Here is a 21,875-nt window from a genome sequence, read left to right as displayed (position 1 = left end):
GCAATATTCAATAAATGAACATAAAAAATATGTCATTTTAGTAATTACGTTTTACTTAATGAAAGTTACTATTCTAAAATGGGGTTTGAAGTTTAAAATTTTGTATGCAGATAGGGAGCCTCTTCCGACAACAGGAGTCGTATGATTCTGCTGAAATCTGTTATTAAAATTGTTATACTTAGTTTTAATTAATTGTTTGAAAATTAGTTGAAATTTAAAACACGTCAAATATAAATTATTTGAGGTATCGATCCAATATCTGATGTATTCAATCAGTCCGAATATGACAGAATATAGTCTTAATTGAGATAGTCGACAAAATAAAATTAGACTTAAATTTATCCAAAAAAACGAATAACAATTCAACCCGATCTGAGATTACACTCATTTTTTTTTTCTCTCAATCAAAGTAAAATATAAAGTATTGATGTATAGTATCTGGATTAGGATTTTCTAGCATGAGCCCCGCTCTCTTCTATTTTCAAATTGAAAAAAAAAACACACATAAAATTGAAATGTGGACCCATATAAAATATTAAAATAAATTCAATTTAAAGAACTCATGGTAGGATATAGTAGATCCTCGCCCTTAGTATCTAGGCTTGGTAGTGGACCGGGGAATGACAATTCCGGTATTTATTTTGTATTTTGGTATGTGCCAAAGTTTCGGTTGGATTAGGTTGGAATAGGTTGGAATAGATCGATTTCGGGTACAGATACCCAATTAAGTTTATGTTCTTACATGTTACAGCACAAAGACACGAGAAAATGATTTATAAAATAAAAAATTAGTTTATCTGTTCGGTCTGAAGTTAAGAGATACTGAAGTTAAGAGACACACTAGAATTTTAAATTAATTTATAAATTTCATTAATGAATGAAAATGAAAATTTGGATAAATAAAATTTAAATAAAATTGATGCGAAATTTTGAATTAAATTCATATTTGATCCAAATAATTAAATTATTATAATTAATTTATGAATGATTTAATTAATATTTAATAATATAAGAAGAAATTAACCAATTAAATTAATTCAATGTTGTTAATTGTCATTTTAATCTTCATGAGATTATTATTATCAATTTATTAGCAATTAGAAAAATAATGTAACGTGTCTTTTCTAATGAAGATGAAATATAAAGAGAAATAAATAGACAATATATCAATACAAGTAGTTGGATCAATGATTAATGGTTGATTTTATTATTTCAACAACATAAATAGCTCTTCTATCTAATTCTCATAAATACATCATTTATCATTTATCATTTCTCACTTTACAATTTCAAAACTTCTCTCCTTATTTTGTGAGTGATGAGTTTCATTCGATATTTTCCGTTGAAACTCGATGATAGTTCAAGTACGTACGTTGATTAAGTTCGATGCGTAGTGATTCTAGTGCAGAATTACTACTAGATTCGTTGTACTCTGGGAGACAACCATTCACGATAAGCTCCAGCATAATCGGGAGACGATAAAACTGTTTTAAGAAAAATGAGTTAAGCATATGTCTCAAATCAACTATTTATTCGGTGATATCATTCTTTGTATATTCTAATTTATTTAATTCATTTGTAAAATTATTTTATATATATTTATGTAATTTAAAGATATATTTACACGTGACATTTTTTTTTACAATTTGAAGAGGTAAAAAACTAAAATAGACCTATGAATAATATTTAATAGGTCAAAATTATCTTTAAAAAAAATAAAATAATATTTAATTAAGTAAAAATTCTACATTAATTATAAACTTTTTTTATAAAACAAACAAGTCCCCGAAAAAATTTAGTTGAAATTTACAAAATATTTTTTTAAAACAACAGAACTTTTTAAAAATTGGATTAGTTATAATATATCAGTTTTTGTAGAATGAAATCAAAAGGTTTGTGTTTTCTTTTCTCTTTTCTTTTTATAAGAAAAGGTTAACCCTTTAGATGGTTTTTTTTTAGCATGGGAGGGTTTCATGGTTTTTCTTTCGATTACTCAAATTTGAGCTGGTGTTATATTTTGTTTAATTCGGCATCTTATTTATTCGGATCAATTTTTTTATCTCGGAATTTTTTATCTGAATAATTCTCTCAATCTTTGGTTGATCATATCTGCTCATAGCCTCCAATTTAAATTCAGTATTCCAGTAAAGAGTCACCGAATACAATCTTCCAATCCAAGCCCTCTTATAGTTATCCTCCCATTATTTCTACAGAGTTGTCATTTTTTATCATATATGTAAATGATTGGTTATTACTCGACATTACATTTTCTGACGTTACTTACCAAAATTCAATACCACTCAAAATATTTTGTTAGAAATTCTAACACCGGTTGATCATTAATGTTACCCGACTTGTTATACTTCATTGCTCTTCATTACATATCTTTGAAAAATATAATAATAATTCGGATCGATCCTATTTTTTAGAGAAATTCGGGTGTAACTTGCAACTATAATATAATATTGGATATACATAATATAATATAATAAAGTTGCTTTTGTGAATAATATATCTTTTGGCCACATGTCATTTATCTACTGATCCAGAACTGTCGGCATGATCTTTATCGACGTCGTGCCGAGGTCAGACAATAATTACACAAACTGCCATTACCCGCCATAACCACTAATTGCCTTAATTTATAAGAACACGACTCATTTCTAGTACTTTTAAAAACCCATTTGTCAACGGCGAAGTTCTTCAATCATCACCTTCTCTCTCTACAATGGACGGTTTGATCAAGGGTTTGATTCATGTAGCCTTGGGTAACGATGAAAGGGACGACGATAGAAGGGATTCCGAGCCTCGCGATGAGAGATCCAGATCCACTTGGGCTCAGGTCAGCTGCATTTCCCTCACTCTGTCTGTCCCCTGCAGATTCTACTTGGGCTGAGATTGTTTTGTCCTGTCATCTGAATCGTTGATTTTCTTGCAGGTTGCATCCGGTGAGCAAGATCATGACGAATCAGCTACTAATCAGTGGAACAGAAAGGTAATTAGGGTTTATGATCTCGATTTGATTTCATTTCATTTGAATTGAATTGATTTGATTCGAATGGATGTCAGATTTCAATTCAAATGCTAATGCTGATACTGATATTGATTGATTGTTTCTTCAGGAAGAGAACCATGGCCGGAAACAAGACTGGGAATCTGGTGGATCTCGGCCTTCGCACCCGCACCAGGTAAAATTTCATTCGCTCCAGTTATGTTCCAGCTACTTATAAGATAGATCTGCGATCATAGTTTCAACAATTCGAATCTCAATTGGCTGTGGCTGATCTGATGGCTAGGGTTTGAGATTTTAACTGAAAAGGCTTTTTATTTGTGTAATTTGGATTAAGAAGTGTTTGGTGCATCTGATTGAACTAGAGATCCAGTTTTCAGTCTTACAGTTATAGAATCTTTACTTTCTTATTCAATTTGACGAAGAACCGCCCTAAAATTTAGTTTCTGAATTCTTTCGAAACAGACTATGCAACCAGAAGGTGGTAGAGATGATTATAGACAATCCCAGCAGAACAAACAGGTTGATTATATTGAAAAAAGTTTATATATAATTTCCAAAGTCATTTACATTCTTACTTTCTATCAATGCAGAATCTGTACAATGAAAACGAAAATAGTGGTAGAAATGAGTATAGACAGCCACAAGGGGGAAGACAGGTCAATATCTTTTCATCTTTTCTATGATTTATTGTATTTCCCTTGCTAAATTATGAACTATAATTAGAACAGGATGATGGCAATCATGATGATGGCTGGGAGACTGTGGGTAAAAAGCATCCAAAGCAGCCGCCTCATAAGGTTCTTCTAGTAAATGTTTTGATTCTATAATTTTTAGTTTTGTTTTTGAAAATTCTTACCATATCATATTTTAACAGATTCAGACAGATCAATGGAATGATTACAAACGTCCAGCTAGTGATCAACACTACTCCGATGAAGTCGAATTCAGTGCTAACTTCGAGCCAACGAAAGAAGAGCTTCACGACCTATCGAATGCATGTAACAAGCTCTGGGAACTTGACTTAAACAGATTAGTACCAAACAAGGATTATCAGATAGACTGTGGAGAAGGGAAAAAGATTTATGAAAAAGAAGACATGGCTCAAGGAAGCTTATTCACTTGGTTAAAAGAAGATGTATTAAGAAAGCCAACATTTTCCCGTTTCTGTTCTCTTCTCGACAATTACAATCCACACGAAGGATATAAAGAACAAGTCACGTCGCAGGAATTGCAAGAACAGGCTGCGTTTATTGAAGAGATTTGTAGGACTGCTCCAATCAAATATCTGCAGAAGTATCTTGCTTATAAGGGAATTGTTTCTGATAACATTCAGGATTTTAAGAGAACTATGACGAGTCTTTGGTTCGATCTTTATAACCGTGGAGGGACTTCTGGAAGTTCGTCGGCTTTTGAGCATGTTTTCGTTGGGGAAATTAAGCAGAAAGGGGAGCAGGAAGTTTCTGGTTTTCATAACTGGCTTCAGGTAAAAACAGTTTAGTTTGCTTAACTTATTTTATTTTCAGATTTGAAGCAAAACAAAAAAGTCAGATTCTTAATCTATTGTTTGATATCTTTGATGTATAGTTTTATCTTGAAGAATCAAAAGGAAAAGTTGATTATCAAGGTTACATTTATCCCCGAAGGCGTGGTTCTGTTGTAAGTGATTTTCAATTCTCTTTTATTTGTCTTGTATAAGAAATAAAAAAATGAAAAAGTATATGAATGATTTAAGAACATAATAAAAACTATAGAAAACAAAATGTACATTTTATTCAAATTCATGAAACAAAATGAACTTTTTTGTATCCCCTTATAACGAAACCTGCCTCAAAACATGTTTTATTGCACATTTAATGTATTTAACATTGTATTGTTTATTTGTTTATGTTGAATGAATTTACAGCCGGATTCTGAAACCCAATTGTTGACGGTTCAGTTTGAATGGAATGGTGTTCTGAAGTCGTTGTCTAGTAGCTTCATCGGAGTGAGTCCAGAGTTCGAAATTGCTCTCTACACGCTTTGTTTTTACGCGGGCCAAGAGGAAAACCATGTTCAAATGGGTCCTTATTATGTGAACATCAAGTGCTATCGATTTGGAAACAAAATGGGCTCAACTTTTCCAATTGCTGAATGATATGCTATTCAAATCTTCCTAATAAGGTAAACCCCAAATTTGAATGGTCATCTACTTTACTCCATGTTTGTGCTAATTTTCCAATCAAAACTAATACATTATTGTTTCTCTTTAATTATTATTTTGTGATATTTGAGGATTTTCATACTTAAAATTTGGGAATGAATGGTTATAGAACAAGGCTTGTGTGTTTTATTGTTGATGATTGGGAGATGGTAAATTGATGATATATATGAGAATCTATAGATAAACAAAACAAAATAATTGAGAAATATATATAGAAATTCAAATGCTAAAAATAAGAGATTATCTAACGATTGTGTTAATTGAGATTTTTATTGTGTTTTTGTTTAGAAGAAATTTGTTTCAAGAAAAGTAGGGTATTTGTACATATGAGTATATGACATCATGGAGATTAATCAATGACCTAAACAAATTCAACTTAATTGATAAATTGAATGGTTGAAAAGAAATAAAATTTGATAATAACTCATTTCTAAGTATTTAAAAAACCAAAAACAAAAACCACTTCTTAAAATTTTAAACAAAATAAGTGTTAAAATAAATGTTGTTTTTGATCTTTTGTTTGGTCGACTTTCTTTTCTGAAAGAGCTTTATTTGGTCGAGGTTATTTAAATAATTTGGAGAGATAAATAAATAATGATTTTAAGAATATGATAATTTTTAATTTTTTTTGATAAAAAAATTTAAATAGTATTTATATATATAAATAAAATAAATAATAATAATTTAAAATTTTTGATTAATGAGTTGAGTAATTTGATGAATGAAAGTGAAAGTGAAATTATATATTTTTTTAGTTATTTGAATAACACAAGAGCAATCAATGACTTGCAGTATTGCCAATTTCTTCAAATTCCAAATCTAAACCCGGCACAAAATGTATATATATATTTTTTTGAAAATAATTCATTTAATAAAAAATTGTAAAATAATTCATTTAATAATAAAAAGTAAAATAATATTTTTGAATTTTATAAAAAAAATTAAAAATTTTATTAGTTTACAAAAATATAAATATATATAAAATTATAAATAAAATTCATCCATTACCAATTGTGTAATGGTTAAAATAGTAACTTATCACACTAGAGACTAAGTTCATAAATGATATAAGTGGATAAGAAGCGGATAACATATGAGATATTGATATGAGATATTGATGGTTAAAAATATATGAGATATTTGATTGATCAAATGTGAGGTCACGAGGTGAAAGTGTGATTAAGATTTTTGATTGGTTTGTCGAGAGATAAGAGACAGATAACAAAGGATTGTGAGGTCACGAGATTAAAGGTCGATTGTGATTGGAGGTTAAAAATATATGTGAACGAGATTCTGATTGACCAAAATGTGAGGTCCCGATTGTGATTGATGGTTGATTTGTTGAGGGATAAGAGGTGCCTAAAAGTATGAGGTCACGAGATGGAGAGGTCAATTGAGATTTTGGTGGTTGGTATAAAAGTATGTGAGGTCACGATATTAGTAATTTAATATGAATGAGATGTTGATTGACCGAAGTGTGAGGTCCCGATTGTGATTGATGGTTGATTTGTCGAGGGATAAGAGGTGCCTGAAAGTATGAGGTCACGAGATGGAGAGGTCAATTGAGATTTTGGTGGTTGGTATAAAAGTATGTGAGGTCACGATATTAGTAATTTAATATGAATGAGATGTTGATTGACCGAAGTGTGAGGTCACGAGATTAAATTTAATTTGTCGAGGGATGAGGGGTGCCTAAAAGTGTGAAGTCTCAAGATAAAGAAATCAATTGAGATATTGGTGGTTGGTTTGAAGAGAGATGAGAGACGTGTGAAAGTATGTGAAGTCACGATATTAGTAATGAGAGTTGTCCATTGAGAAAAAGAATATTGGTGGTTAAGATCACGAAATTAAAGATTGATGGTTAAAAATATACGTGAATGAGATGTTAATTGATCAAAGTGTAAGGCTACGAGATTAGAGGTCGATTGTGATTAATGGTTGATTTGTCGAGAGATAAAAGGTGCCTGAAAGTGTGAGGTCACGAGATGGAGAGGTCAATTGGGATTGGTGATTGGTTTGACAATAAATAATGGACATGTGAAAGTGTGTGAGGTCACGATTTTAGTAATGAGATCAGTTTCCTTTGAGAAAAAAAAATATTGGTAGTTAAATGTGTGAATGAGATATTTGGTTGACCGAAGTGTAAAAATGAAGTCACAATGACCAAGAAATAAGGGTAATAGGTCATTGAGATGATGAGAAAAAAAAGTTAAATTAATGTATACTTGATAAGTTATCAATTTTATTATCATTTCTTTCTTTTTTGATAAATAACGAAAACAATGATTAATGGAAGGAGAAAGACGATCACTAGACTGCCTTAACCATTGAAGCCCCTCATGTTCAGATCATATTGACGATGAAGATGACGATGAAGGCAATGAAATCGACGATGATGACGACGACGACAAAGAGGTGAGTATTGTCTATTTTAAATGCAAATGTGAATTTTATTTACCTTTGCAACACACAAATATTATGTTAGGTTAACAATTATTACATTGCTAAGCTAGAAGAGGAGATAGTTGTTGGAATGCTAAGTGTTACTTAATCATAATAATTTTAAATACATTTATGAATTTAATAAAAATCTAACATAAACCTAAGAAAACATATATTTCTTATTTATTCCTCTAAAAATCGTTTCAAGACATTTTAGCTTCTATAGCACCGGTCTCGTTTTTTTCCACCACTCATATGAGTTGTTGTTTGAGTTAGTATTAGTGTTATATTTTGTTCGTTTCGACATATTGTTTAGTGAGATTAAATTTTTTTAATCCAAATCAACTTTTGATGGGTAATTTGTTGTTCATACTCGCAAATTGTCTTAATAACACTTTCTCAATTTTGTGTATATCATATTCTTAGCAGAAAAATAATTACGTTATTATATCTGGAGTTGTATATATTTTTATTTAATAAAAAATTATTAAAATTAATCTTTTATTTGGAGGTCCTCTTATGTAATGACTTGATTTATACAAGTTTCTCATATTTTAATCATATAAGTAGATGGTCATTATTCATCACTTCAGAAATAACAAACTTAGAATAATTGATAGATATTTTTCCATCACCAAATAATTAATTTTTTGGTTTGCTCTATTTTTTTCATTCATCATTATATAACTCAAAGGAGTTCATGTTGGGTCATCCTACAAAATTTAAAGATTGTTTGATCTTATACCATTATTTCAATTCTATCACTTTTATTGTTTATAATATAAAACTAAATGAAAGATATGGGCTTAGAATTTAGGAGCAAGCACGAAGGCAAAGATATGGGATGTGAGCAAACAAAATGGAGAGAGGAGCAATGGTTATGGGTTGTTCTGCATTTACAGTGACAGGTTCCATTGGAGGTATATTATCTTCATCATCCACAATCAACTCCTTACCATTAAGCAACACACTCTGACTCTGCAAATTCCCATTCTTAGCCGTTAAACGATACTCCTCCCTTACATTAGTCATTTTCCCATTATGCCTGCAAGTAATGCTACCATTAACAGCATTCAATTTCGCCTCAACCCTATTCATCTTGTCCATATTAATCAACAACAAGGTGATTCCTCCTTGTGATTGTTTTGAGCAGTGAGCGTAAGCCCGAATCTTGTTCGACCCAGAAAAATTCGTCGATAAGACTTTGTTTCCCATCAACCGGTGCCATAGAAGAGCGCTTCATATGAACAAGAACACACAAATTATGATCATATACATAAATTATGGTTAAAGGTAATAAATAATACCTGTAGTAATCTGGATTGGGCTTAAAGGTGGTTGTATTTAGCAAGCCATAGTTTCCACCTATTAATGTCTGTCGACAGTAAGTTTTTGTATCATAAGAGGATGATAAACCAAGCTGATCCAAGTACCTGTATTGTTTAATTAGTTATTGTTTTATGTTCTTAAGAAATTAAACATGATATGTTTGTGATCTTAATTAATTACCAGAAACTAAAAAGAAAGGTATTGGACACTTGATTTCTTCCACTTCTATAAATACCTCCTCCTTCTCCCACCCAAACTTGAGCTGAATTGTTGATAACACTTCTCATCCCTCTAAATGTATTCACCACCTCATGATCAAACAGGGATGGATTGAGAATCTTCTCAGCCAGGTTCATGTCGGATCCTAAGTAATCAAACCATTAAAGAACAGCAGTAATGGGTCATGTTCATTAATTTATTACTACCTACTTACCCGGTCCAAGATTGTATATATGGTGACTCACAACATCAATATTAGTTGAAGTTGTTTTATGAATGAATTCTTTGAACCAGATTGGATTAAAGAATCCTCCAGGAGCTAAAATCAATGGCTTCACCTTCTCATTCTTATAAACTTTTTGAATTATATTATGGAATGAGATGACATCCGATGCATATTGATCAGCTTCAATTCTAATCGCAGTTCCAGTCCCAGTTAACTCGTTTCCTAATTAATGAGTTAGTTAAATGAGTACTTACATTACATAAACATGAAAAAACAGATGATTTTTATAAATAATACATACCAAGTTCCCAACCATGGATTTTGTAACCCTTTCTAAGAGAATATTCAATAAAAGATTTGGCATTTGTAGAATTCCATGATCCTACAACAGATCCATTCCTCATAACGAACCTTCCATTCAAAACGTTTAATCCGAACATAACCACCGCCCTATATAAATAACAATAATCAAGATTTGTTTTTGTTTTTATTGAATCAAATGTATGGGTTTACCCGGATTTGTTAAAAAAGGTATTGAGTTGATCCCATCTACTCAAGGGGAGACAACCCTGATTGTAACCAAGCAAGTTGGAGTTGTTCTTGATGAATGGAATGCAGTGCTGCTGCAGCTCTGTTTCATATATAAGCCTGTCCTGTAACGTTCCTCCTAACCTCAACTTCAAGGGTGAAAATGCTTTTACAGCATTCATTAGTATCTTGTTGTTGAGATCCTGCATGCATATATACACATTCATTAGTATTTGTTATCTATATAATTAATTAACTAGATAATATATTGATTTTCTGACCAGATTTAGAAGAGAGGATTGATCCCAGCTACAATTCCCGTAATCGCATTGATCATGTGGCCACCAATCCAAGGTGGCGCAGACGAAATTCGGGTCCGTCGTTCCGATCACATTCTTCCCATCTACAAGAATATTGCCTCTAGTAATAACCTCTTGGATCTTGTCGACATTCGAGCTCACCACCAAATTATTAGTGAAGATTGAACTTATAAATAAAACCCAGAACCCAAATTCAAGAACCAGCTGCTTCAAACCCATTAGGATTTGGGTATTTGAAATGAGTGAGATTGGTGAGGAGGCAAAGGGAAAGGGATGAACTTCTTCAGTTTTTAAATGCATGGAAGATTGAATTCGAGGGGGAGAATTCAATGTGGTCACTCCTTTTTCTTTACCTTTTCTTCAAAAAGTTAATAAATCTATACCTATCGGAATATTATCAAATCAAAAATGAAAACTAACTTTTCATTAATTGGAATTGTTGTAATCTAATTTTAGATTATTAGTCTTTATCTATATCTATAAATATTTTTATTTTTATATCTCAATATAATACTTATATATCTTTATATTTATAATATAAAAAACTATCACTTACCATATAATTAAAAAATATATATTCATTATTATTTTTTATTTTTTCAAAATTAGATATAATAAAAATATATATTTATATATATAATTATAAAACTTTTATAAATTATTTTATATTTTTTTATCATATTCTACCTAATTAATTTATATATACAATTTTCACAAATCATATATATATATTTCACTATAATAAAAAGTAAAATAAAAAATACAGGCATTCCTCATTTTATAATATATTAGTATAAAAGAAGGTAGAAAAAAAAAAAAACAACTGACGACGTAAAAAAAAAAAAAAAAATGTAGTTCATAAAACCTCATTCTTCTAGGAAGACTTCTTCACACCTTGACATGTATATTCTCATACCAAAAAAAACTAGCAGCTCTCCTCGAACTCTCAAAATAAATTTTCTATATTTTGCTTAACATCTAAGAATATTCATAATCTTTCAATTATTTTGTATACATTTTTTAATTTTGAATAAAGTCATCTTACGTTACTTTTGAGTTTTTGATTTGTATGGTTATTAAATTGGTAAATTAATTGAAGATTAATCAAATTATATAATTTAAAAATTCACTATATTCATACATTTTATTTTTTCAATACAAATAAAAAATGTCCTATATGAAAACAGAGATTTAATTTTATAAATCCATTTTCTTGAACCTTTGTGTAATAATAAGGGTCAAGAACATGGGTATTGTTTTATACAAGTTAAATGAGATGTTTATTTTACAAAATACCATTTGGAAAAAATAAATTAAGTTATCTACCTGATGATCTTTGATTTCTAAAATTAAGATGTTATGAATATAAACTTAATGCTAGATTGTTGTTCAAAGTGTATAATATATTATTTGTATGCAAACATAAAACATCAAAATATAAGTCAATACATAAAATATATACGTAACCAATTTTGGGATTATAAAAATATTTTAAGTCAATTTTTATTTTAGAGGTGTTAAAAGTTGCAACATAATCAATTTTGGGATTAAAATTAAAATTAGAATTCAAATGTAATTTCAAATGTTAAATTTTGTATTTATTTTAAAATTAATAAATGGAATTAAAATTTCATTGAAATTCAACCGATGTAATTTATATTTCTCAATTTTACATTTTTTTTAATTTAAACTGTAATTTTAATATATTTTTATAAAATATGTTGAGATGTCTTGAAGATAATGCAAGGAAAGAGAATATTGAACCAAAGGAAAGTATATCTTTTTGGTGTGTAATCTTGATTTTAGGAAATAAGATTAACACAAAAGGAAAAAAGAAATATGATTTTATAAAATATGTTGAGATGTCTTGAATTGATAATGCAAGGAAAGAGAATATTGAACCAAAGGAAAGTATATCTTTTTGGTGTGTAATCTTGATTTTAGGAAATAAGATTAACACAAAAGGAAAAAAGAAATATGATCTTTTGTTATGGTAATATAACTAAGAAAGTATTGTGATAATATTTTGGAGATTATTTGTCAAAATATTGTGTTGACCTAGTTGAAGACTATTTAAAGGTACAGTCGGGCATTTCAGAAAGTCGAAGTCTTTGCCTTGAGAGCATCGTTTTCAATCCCAGTTCTGTAACTGTTAGGGTTTCGGGGGACCGAGTGTTATATAAACTCGTGTCATAACCTTAGTTTATACGGTTGTAATCTTTGTTCTGATCTCCTAATAAGATTCTCTCTTTCTGGTGGACGTAGCCAAGTTTTATCTTGGTGAACCACGTTAAAATATGTGTCGTTCTTTATTTCTTACGTCATCTATCGCATTCCGTTACAACAAAATATCTTATTATTTTATCATTAAAACAAGATTAACGTATTAAAATGATCATTTCTTTTTATTTATTTAAAAAATTAAAAAATTAAACTAATTTTTTTTTTTATAATTTAGAAAGTTAATCTTTTAAATCAATATTTATTTTTTGAATTTAGGAAGTTAATATACAAACAAATAGTTTTTTTTTTTAATTTATGAAGTTAAACCTGTCGAATCGATATTTTTTTTTTACTAAAAATCGAATCCTATACAAAATTATTGATACTTGAATTATTCTATATGGTTGTGCCAAACCAATATCTTAATAATATAGATAATATATATTTAAAGTGTTTTTATTATAATTTTTTTTAAACATAAAATTTGGAAATATTTACAATTTTATAATTTCTTTAACATGTAAATTTAATTGTAATGTGTGGGATTGAAATTAAAATTTTATTGTGAATTTATTTCTAATTTCACTCCTCAAAGGTAAGGTCAAGGAGTATTTATTATGAAAAAAATTGAGAAAAAATTTATGTAAAAAGTAAAAATTAAAAATGAAAATAAAATATTAAAAAAATGTGAAAATATATGAGAGTGTCAAAAATAACAAGTCATGAAAATTTACAATAACTATGGTTAAAAGTTGTATTTGTAGATTTAAAATTTGGTAAATATAATAAGAGAGATATCAAAGTTCTAAATATAAGATTTGTAGTTTTATTATATTAGTTTATTTTAAAAAATAAAATATATTATAATTTACAAAATATATATGAAAATGTGAATTATTTAAAATTATTTTAAGATTAAATTATTATTTATATTTTAATTTATAAAAGTAAATAAAAATATTTTAATATTTTATTAGATAAATAGAATCTAAATCCTTAAGTAATGTAAATATGTAATAAAGAATATTTTTCTTTTCCTTTTTAAACAATAAAATAACCAAGAATATATGTTTGTATTTATAATTTCTAATATCATATTATTCTTATATATTCAACAACTTTTTTTTATTGTTTGATTATATTGTTATATCATCTCTCGTTATACATTTTAAGTCCTTTTATAAAAAAAAAAATACAATTTTCTCGGATAAACATAACTCAATATTTTTTAAATAATGTAGGTTTATTATAATACTCAAACTAAATAAGCGAAGTTATATTGATTATCTCTTCATGTTAGCATAAATAAATTAACTTAAGTAAATTTTTTTGAATTAATTAGTTAATCTCGAAATCAACTATTGAATTTGCTTGATTGATAACTTGTTCCTGATTTTATTTTCATTACTTAATCTCATTTCAGTCTCCAACAATGATTTGCATAAAGGAAAATATTTTTGGAAAATAAACTCACACTTCCAATTCAAGTATCAAAATGTTCTCCAACACAATATATTTGAAAACCATATTAGGGTTCTTTGCAACCACCTTCTTTTTCCACCTAGTTAGAAATGGAATTGGTTTCATCCTTCCAAGTTGCTTGCCATTGCCTATCATAAAATGTAGTTTCTTCAATAAGTTTCTTTATATTTTCTAGATCTTCATTCTTCCTTATCAAAAGCACTCCTCCAACCGCCACAAACAACAAAGTTTTGCAAAAGAAGTTGCCCATTTGATCTACAAGTCCTACTCCGGTCAAGCTATCCACTAGATAAGTCATGAAGAACCCTATCATTGCAGCCCTACCTGAAATCCAAAAAAGAAAATTGAATATGAATTCACTTTTGATTATGAAAATTTGAAGAAAATTGGAGGGGGTAATAATATGCAAACCATTGAGTAATTCAGCTTCGGGAAGATGAAATCTTTTTACCCATGACCACCATGGAATGATCGATGAATCGAAAATGACAGGATCGTTGTTGTTTGTTGATTCCGGGTTGTCTTCCAGCCATTTTCTTCTCCTCACCTCTGCAATAAAGAAATTGGAGAATTGATAAAAAAAAAAAAAAAAGATGTTATGTTTGCCAAAATCAATAGTAACATAATAAAATTTAGACAAAAATGACACTTAGAAGGATCTCCCCTGCTTTTAAGAAAGAGCAAGAGGAATGGATCAACAACATGAAGAATTGAAGGAGGTCATCCTTGTAAATTCGAAAAAATTCCTTATGAAGTTGGGCAAGATCATCAACAATGATGAAATTAAGAAATTCATTGAAAGACAAACCAAAGAAGCGAGGAAAAACACAAAAATGATGTGAAATCTCAATTATCGAGAAAAGTACAAGTTGTGTGTTATGTTAACTAAGATGCGATGAGTGATTGTATTAACAGGAGCTTGTTTAATCTTGGTTGTTATGGTTTTTTTTTCAAAAAAAAAAATCTTGCTTGATAAAAAAAAGAAGGTATTTTAGTTTTTTTTTTAATTATTAATTTTTTTTTTAATAAAAGATAAAAATAAATATATGTTAATATTTTAATTGATTAAATAAGTGATTTAATGGTTATAATTATATTAATGTGACATAGATAATTTATAAAAAAAAAAATGTGATAAATATTTTTTGAAAAAATATAAAATCCCAAATTAAACCACCTATAAGAGAGTATATTCTAGATAGATTTGATCATAGCTCATTCACCCATTTATTTCACAATAACATTTTAGAGACTTTTGATTATTTCATTTTGATGTTTTGACGATGTCATATCTTAGATTGTATTGTTTTGTCATTGTGATATTTTCATTGCTTCAAACAAACAAAACAATGACTTTATAATTTGGATAATGATACATAAAAACAATTTTATACCAAACAAAAAATATTATAAATTGGTAAAAAATGAATGTATAGTTTGGTGATCAATCTCCAGCAAGAAGAGCAATTTTATGAATCTTGATCTAAGCCGGACTAAGTTTAGATAGACCATGTTACAAAACCAAACTTCATCGGATCTATGTATTTGTGTTTCCAAATAAAGCAAAATCAAGTTACAGATGTTTGAGAAACTGAATTTGGAAGTAAAAAAAAAATTATTTTCTCTGTTTCTAATCTGCTTAATGGATCAAATTGTGTGATTTCTGAAGATCTATCAGATTTGATAATAACCCATATCATGTTTATGTAAAAACACTGCAGCATAAGAATTAAGGGATTTATTTACCAGCATCAATAACAGCATCCCAATCAGTCATTCCATCTTTATTAAATTTCATCAAATTCCATGTTCCATTAACCCACTTGGGATCTTCAAATTTCGATACGGCTGACCCATTTGTTTCCAAATCACCTTCGCCGGTCACCGGAGCAGCCGTAGGAGCGTCGGAGATCTTCTCCTCGACGGCGGTGGCTTTAATGGACAATTGGGGGAGATTTCTCTTGGAATTGGGTCTTATTGAGAGAAATTGAAAGTGGGTTTTTGATGAAGGAGATGATAATGGAAGAAAGGTTTTGAGATTTGTAGGAGGAGATGAAAAAAGGGTCATCGACATTGTTGCTCATACAGAGAGTGATGAGAGAAGATCTCAGACTCTGTTTCAAGCAATTCTTAACCGCAGAATTTGGGTGTGAGTGAAGAAGATGATCTCTTATTTGTCTTTTCTCACTTCCTTTTATTATAATGTATAACCATTCCATGATTGAATTTATGTGGAATATTTCAATTTTACTGGAAGTAAAATGTTTTTTTGGATGCAAAATTAATGTTTTTAATATTTATAAATAAAATTATATATAGTTATAAAATCTAAATTATATCATAAATATGACATAATTTTCAAATATTTTTAATAATAAACTTATATACTTAATTGTATAAATTATTTAAGTGAGGCTAGAATTTGGGTCTTTTTCACCAAATCATTGTTTCAATTTATAATTGTGTCATAAAAAATTAAACTTACAAATTTTAGTTATTCGAAATTGTTCAGAAATGAACAAAAACGCTTATTTTTTTTTTTATATTTAGTATTGTTTATGAGATTACGCATTTTAATTTGACGAATTTGTTTACGATAAATAAGTTATTGAGATTATTAGAAATCTAATATTTTATTATATTAAAAAATTACTTGGATAATTTAAATAAAGTAAAAATACTCTTTAAGATTGGTGATTTTAAAAAGGAAGGTAAAATATTTTGGGTTTATGTTACTTTGCCACAACATGATCATGAAGAAGAATTAAAGATCTTTGGTTTAAAGCATTTTTCAGCCATAGCAATCACATTTTTCAAATGAAGATTTTAAATTTAGATAAAAAAAATAAATTGCCCCCATGCAGGATCGAACTACAGACCTCCAGTTTACAAGACTGGCGCTCTACCACTGAACTATAGGGGCAATTGTTCAAAGTTTAGTACGTTAAATTAAAGACATAAAACATTTACATATAATTTAATTAATTTCACTTTTTTGTTTCTTATTTGTACACATTGTTTATATAATTACAAGTCATTATTGCTCCAACTTCGTAATTAAAGTATTTGTATTTTCAAAATCAATAAATGTGTATAATTAAAATTGAAATAAAATATGTTTAAGATCTTTAACCATATGTTTAAATTAAAATAAAATAGCTTAACAAATAAATTAAGTTTATCACCTTAAATAAGGTAAGTAGTTTTAGACTTAATGTGTATAATTAAAATTGAATTACTATTCAATTAATAGGTTTGAAGAAATTATAAAATTATAACTCTCAAATGAAAACTATGAAATAGAATTTTTAAAATATTATATACAAACCTACCCTATTAGGCATGAGAAATGCTCATTTTTGTTTAATTTGTTGACATACTCATTTATTGTATCTTTTTATATAGTAAATTAATTTGTAGTTATACTTGGATATAAATTAAAATAGCCAGTTGTAACTGATATTTTCTTTTGGTAATAATTGGTTATGAGAGAATAATATCATCTTTTGAAAAACAAAACAATTCAATAATTTGTAAGTAACTTAGTTATAATATATTTGAGACTTTAAATATGAATTTTTATTTTAGAAGATTATTAAGTTATTCCACGTCACCTCTACTTTAACATATAAAGTTTTAGTGAGAAACATAATGTACGTTTTTCATTTAAAACTATTATAATGGGTTAAAATAATTATTTATATTAAATATGAATTATTATAAGATAAAACTTCTAATATATTTTAAAACATGATCTAATAAAGTAGTGATCTATCATTAACTCTCTTAATAATATTACTATAGTATGCAAAAATCTAAAATTTAAAAACACATTTAGAAACAATTTTTTTGGGTAAAGTTTTGTGTTCTCCTATTGTGATACACAAAAAATAACATCAATTTCATACGCCCCCAATAACGATCCAACTAATTTCTATAATTGATAAATCTCAAAGCAAAATTATTAATCTTAACCAGTATAATCAGACCGATTACTTTATAATTAAACGAATTTGTTCAATAGAAGAAAATCAAGAGACTCAACATCACTTTTAAATTTTTAACTAAAACGATTTTACAAACTATCTAGAGAAAACAAAAATCTTATTTCTCGATGGATAAATGTTAATAGTAAAATAAGGAAGGGTGTGATTTTTACATTTGGTATATTTTGGGGGGTTAAATAAGCTCATGAATATATCTAACTAATAAGTCTAAATGAAATATGCTTTATATATAACCTAATTTGGCTACCATTAATTACTTTCACTTAGAAGCATTGATACCAAGTAGGGATGGGAAGACCAAAATGGCCAAAAATAGTATGAACCACAAACATAATACATTATAAGTTAATGAGTGGACAAGAAATAGAGAAGAAAATTCAATTTGACATATTATTATTGCTTCATGTGACTTCAATCAAGATAGATGCATGATAATGACATACAAACATTTTATTATTATTATTTTCTTTCTCGTATATATATATATATATATATATATATATATATATATATATATATATATATATATATATATATATATATGAATCTTGATTTCAAAATTAAATTAGTTGGAATAAATTTCATAATTTTTTTGTTTTAATCTCAAGTGTTTCTAAAAGGTCATATTTAAGAATAATCTATAAGTATTTTTTTTAGTTATTCATATCGATTTAAACTCGTGAAGATTTAAATAAATGAGAGTGACATTGATAAACTTACAAATATTTAAAGTTGAATAGGTCAAAAGTAGGAATCCAACTACTTTAAAATAACTACAATTCTATTACAATTCGACAATTCGTTGATTGATACTTCTTAACTTAGGAACAAACTAAGAACTAAAATTTTTTATTTAGAATTTCAAAACTTAAAACAAAGAAATCTGAAAAAGTTACAAAATTTTAGGAATAACTGTTTTTTTATTTTTTTTTATATTACATTTAAAAGTGGATATTAAGTTAATTTATATACATTGAATTTTATTTTATTTTAACTTAAATTGTTATTTACAATATATATATATATATATATAACCAACTTAAACTATTCAGGCATGTAATATTTAATAATTTATGTTTATATCTAAAATATATTAATATTTTGTACTTATTTGTTTCAAATATTAAAATGAAATGTCATGAATATTAAAATTTAGTGTTGGTATTGTGGTGGAGTTAGTGTGGGTTGTAATATATCTTCAACACTTCAATTATTATTATTATTATTATTTATTTTTTTGAAAACGGTTCATATATATTAAAAATGATAACTTCAATTGTCATTATTCAATTATAAACTATATGTTTTCAATTATTATTTTGATATATGTTATATTTGTTCAATTAGAAATTTTAAATAATTATCATTTATTATTTAAAGTTGTTATCGTGTTGTGTATTTGTACTTAATTTCATTCAGTTATTTGTTTTAAAGTTACTTTACAAGTGGATGTATAAATCCAAAAATATTTGACAATTCTATCACATATGATTTGTTTATTTAATGTCAGATATAAGATAAATATAAATTATATAGATTTATTAATATTGACTCAAATACATGTAACAAAAATTATATTTAAGATAATGAATTTGAGTTTTTATATTCTGATATTTAAAAATATATATTTATTATCCTAAACTATACTAATTTAATTAAAATCATTTTCAGTGATTATTTTTATGTTATATAGAGTAAGCACTAAAACCTTTTTGTTATATTTTTATTTAGTATCTTTTAAAATGAAGTATTACACTTCTTATATCTAGAACACTAATTGATCTAATTAATTTTAGTAAATTATATATTATATACAGTAAGCATTCAAATCATTTTGTTATTTTTATTTATTTATTACAATTTAAAATTAGGTGGATCTTTTGAGATTGTCAGAGTACTGTGTCATTTTATAATATTTCGACACAACAGTACAGTGCTATTTTATTAAAAACAAACCTAAAAGTGGGAGAAAAACAATTATATGAATAAGACTAGACAGACTCTAATCAATTTATAATTATATTATATTAGAAGTATAAAATAAATTAAAATATTTTAATAAATAAAATTTAATTTGAAATTTATTAAATTTGTTAGGGTTATGTTATTTTGAAATGTATTAAGTGATTATATTAAAATAAATAAGAAAAATACTAGTAAAAAATTCTTAAAAATTTTGGACTTATTATATACTTTTATAAAATAGAAGGACTATTTGTTGTTTAAATTAAAACTTGAGGCCTATTTCATATTCTTTCTTAGACATGTCACCTGTATTTACAATTTCAAATTCTTTACTAGCCGTTAAATTTAAAATAGGCTAGTCTTTCCGTCTGACTGATATCTGAGGACAGTTTAAACACAAACAATTATAATAATTTAGTTGTAGGCTCAATTTTATACTCCAACTTATCAAATGGCTAAAATTATTCTTAATTAATATTTGAGATATTTCAATTAATTTTTATTCACTTTTAAACTTTTCACTTTTAAAGTTTTCCTATCAAATTTACATTTATCATTTGTACCCCTCTCGCAGCTTAGCACGTGTTTGAATGACACATGACAATACGAGAGAAATATCGTAAGGTGACTCGAGATTCAATACGTTTTAATCTTGATTTTTGTGCCATGTATTTTTTTTTTTAAAATAAAATATTATTTTAAAAGGTTTTAATAATACTTGAGAATTTTTTTAATTAATCATGTAAAAATAAATAATTTTATTCAAATTTTAATAATTTAGGAATCAAATAATAATTTAATTAAAACCTGGTTTAAATTAAACAAACATAATTAATTTAAAATATTATTTATTTTAAAACAGAGTTGTCAAATGATTTTAGAAAAATTAGTAAAATGTACGTATAAAAACGTACTTTATACAAGAATTTCTGTAAGGAGTTTGTATTTGGTTACGTTCGGAAAAAGGCTTCCGCACTATATCCTTCGCGCCCGTCAAAGGACGATATTATTTTTACAACAAAAGTCTGGCAATTAAAAATTATAACATTTATTTTTTTTAATTAGTAGTCCAAGTGTCCTAAACAAGGATATATATAGTTTACGTAAATAATTGTACAAAATTATTTTAAAAGGCGTACCTACAATTGCGTTGATATAAAACTGAGTAAAAACCCTGAAAAATATCAGAAAAGTGTTAGAATTTAAAAATAAATTTCAAACGGAGCCTTAATCAAAATATTTGTTTAGGAAATATCCCGAAAATATTTAAATATTATTTTCTGACTATTCAGAATTATTTGAAAATGAATTGGGGTTCCAAAATCACAAAAATAATTTTGGATTTTGAAAAGTGGAACCAAACAGGCATTAGGACTAGGGTCCTAAGGTCTAGGTTCAGTTTTTCCGATCTAGGCTCGGACGGGCTTAGTCTAGACCGGGGTGGTCTGGATCTTAAGGTTTGGGAGCATTGGGTCCATGGGTCTAGAGGGCTCGGTTCTGGGTTTTGGAAGCTCAGTCCAGAACTCGGACTGCTCAGTCTTAGGATTGGGAGGCTCGGTCCCAGGTCTAGTTTACTAGTCTGGTACTTCGGTCCTAGGGTTAAGAGGTTCTTGGTCCTAGGGTTAAGAGGTTCTCAATCCTAGGCTAAGAGAAGACTCGGTTCTAGGTTAGAAAAAAATTGCACTAGGTTAAAGGGAGTGCTTAGTCATTCCTTATGAACATCGGTCTTAATCCTCGATCCTAACTCAAGAATATTGGTCATTGACTCAAGAATATCGGTCCTAATTCTCGGTCATAACACAAAAATACCGATCATTGCTCTCGGTCCGGACTCAAGAACATCGGTCCTTGGTCTCGGTCCCAATAGGACCGAGTGTTCTTGATTTGGTAAAAAATTGCAGGTCTTGTAACTTTTGATTTA

The 21,875-nt window shown here is 27.7% G+C and overlaps 3 protein-coding genes and 1 non-coding gene across 4 annotated transcripts; 1 reads left to right on the top strand and 3 right to left on the bottom strand.

Moving 5' to 3' along the window:
* Nucleotides 1–2,673: 2,673 nt before the first annotated feature.
* LOC124926814 (poly(U)-specific endoribonuclease-A-like) lies at nt 2,674–5,327 on the top strand. Its single transcript, XM_047467121.1, has 9 exons — nt 2,674–2,842; nt 2,939–2,995; nt 3,123–3,188; nt 3,476–3,532; nt 3,604–3,669; nt 3,742–3,810; nt 3,888–4,496; nt 4,598–4,669; nt 4,917–5,327. Exons 1-9 carry the CDS (start codon nt 2,729–2,731, stop codon nt 5,145–5,147), a joined length of 1,341 nt encoding a protein of 446 aa, XP_047323077.1. The 5' UTR covers nt 2,674–2,728; the 3' UTR covers nt 5,148–5,327.
* Nucleotides 5,328–8,464: 3,137 nt separating this feature from the next.
* LOC124924265 (heparanase-like protein 3) lies at nt 8,465–10,496 on the bottom strand. The gene is made up of 7 exons (XM_047464323.1): nt 10,239–10,496; nt 9,943–10,160; nt 9,731–9,879; nt 9,418–9,651; nt 9,165–9,348; nt 8,963–9,088; nt 8,465–8,892 (listed from the first exon to the last, which is right to left on the bottom strand). The coding sequence occupies exons 1-7, from the start codon at nt 10,494–10,496 to the stop codon at nt 8,469–8,471; spliced, it is 1,593 nt and encodes a 530-aa protein (XP_047320279.1). The 3' UTR covers nt 8,465–8,468.
* A 3,375-nt stretch (nt 10,497–13,871) lies between these two features.
* On the bottom strand, nt 13,872–16,145 carry LOC124927138 (light-harvesting complex-like protein 3 isotype 1, chloroplastic). Its single transcript, XM_047467492.1, has 3 exons — nt 15,729–16,145; nt 14,394–14,531; nt 13,872–14,306 (listed from the first exon to the last, which is right to left on the bottom strand). Exons 1-3 carry the CDS (start codon nt 16,054–16,056, stop codon nt 14,062–14,064), a joined length of 711 nt encoding a protein of 236 aa, XP_047323448.1. The 5' UTR covers nt 16,057–16,145; the 3' UTR covers nt 13,872–14,061.
* Nucleotides 16,146–16,833: 688 nt separating this feature from the next.
* TRNAT-UGU lies at nt 16,834–16,905 on the bottom strand. Its single transcript has one exon. It is a non-coding gene; the product is annotated as a tRNA-Thr (tRNA).
* Between the last annotated feature and the right edge of the window lie 4,970 nt (nt 16,906–21,875).

Source organism: Impatiens glandulifera, chromosome 2, assembly GCF_907164915.1.
Source record: "Impatiens glandulifera chromosome 2, dImpGla2.1, whole genome shotgun sequence".
NCBI lineage: Eukaryota > Viridiplantae > Streptophyta > Magnoliopsida > Ericales > Balsaminaceae > Impatiens > Impatiens glandulifera.
Note: the sequence above shows the minus strand (reverse complement) of the source record. Positions and strands in the feature narration are given on the sequence as shown.

Bases quoted from the DNA above. Each gene is read 5' to 3' on its own strand.
- LOC124926814 (XM_047467121.1), top strand. From the start codon at position 2,729: ATGGACGGTTTGATCAAGGGTTTGATTCATGTAGCCTTGGGTAACGAT. The intron at 3,811-3,887 runs GTTCTTCTAGTA...ATATTTTAACAG, and splicing joins CAAAGCAGCCGCCTCATAAG to ATTCAGACAGATCAATGGAA. The intron at 4,670-4,916 runs GTAAGTGATTTT...ATGAATTTACAG, and splicing joins CCCGAAGGCGTGGTTCTGTT to CCGGATTCTGAAACCCAATT.
- LOC124924265 (XM_047464323.1), bottom strand. From the start codon at position 10,496: ATGGGTTTGAAGCAGCTGGTTCTTGAATTTGGGTTCTGGGTTTTATTT. The intron at 10,161-10,238 runs GTCAGAAAATCA...ATATGCATGCAG, and splicing joins AATCCTCTCTTCTAAATCTG to GATCTCAACAACAAGATACT. The intron at 9,089-9,164 runs GTAATTAATTAA...TAAACAATACAG, and splicing joins ACCTTTCTTTTTAGTTTCTG to GTACTTGGATCAGCTTGGTT.
- LOC124927138 (XM_047467492.1), bottom strand. From the start codon at position 16,056: ATGTCGATGACCCTTTTTTCATCTCCTCCTACAAATCTCAAAACCTTT. The intron at 14,532-15,728 runs GTAAATAAATCC...TCTTTATTGCAG, and splicing joins GGATGCTGTTATTGATGCTG to AGGTGAGGAGAAGAAAATGG. The intron at 14,307-14,393 runs GTTTGCATATTA...TTTGGATTTCAG, and splicing joins CGAAGCTGAATTACTCAATG to GTAGGGCTGCAATGATAGGG.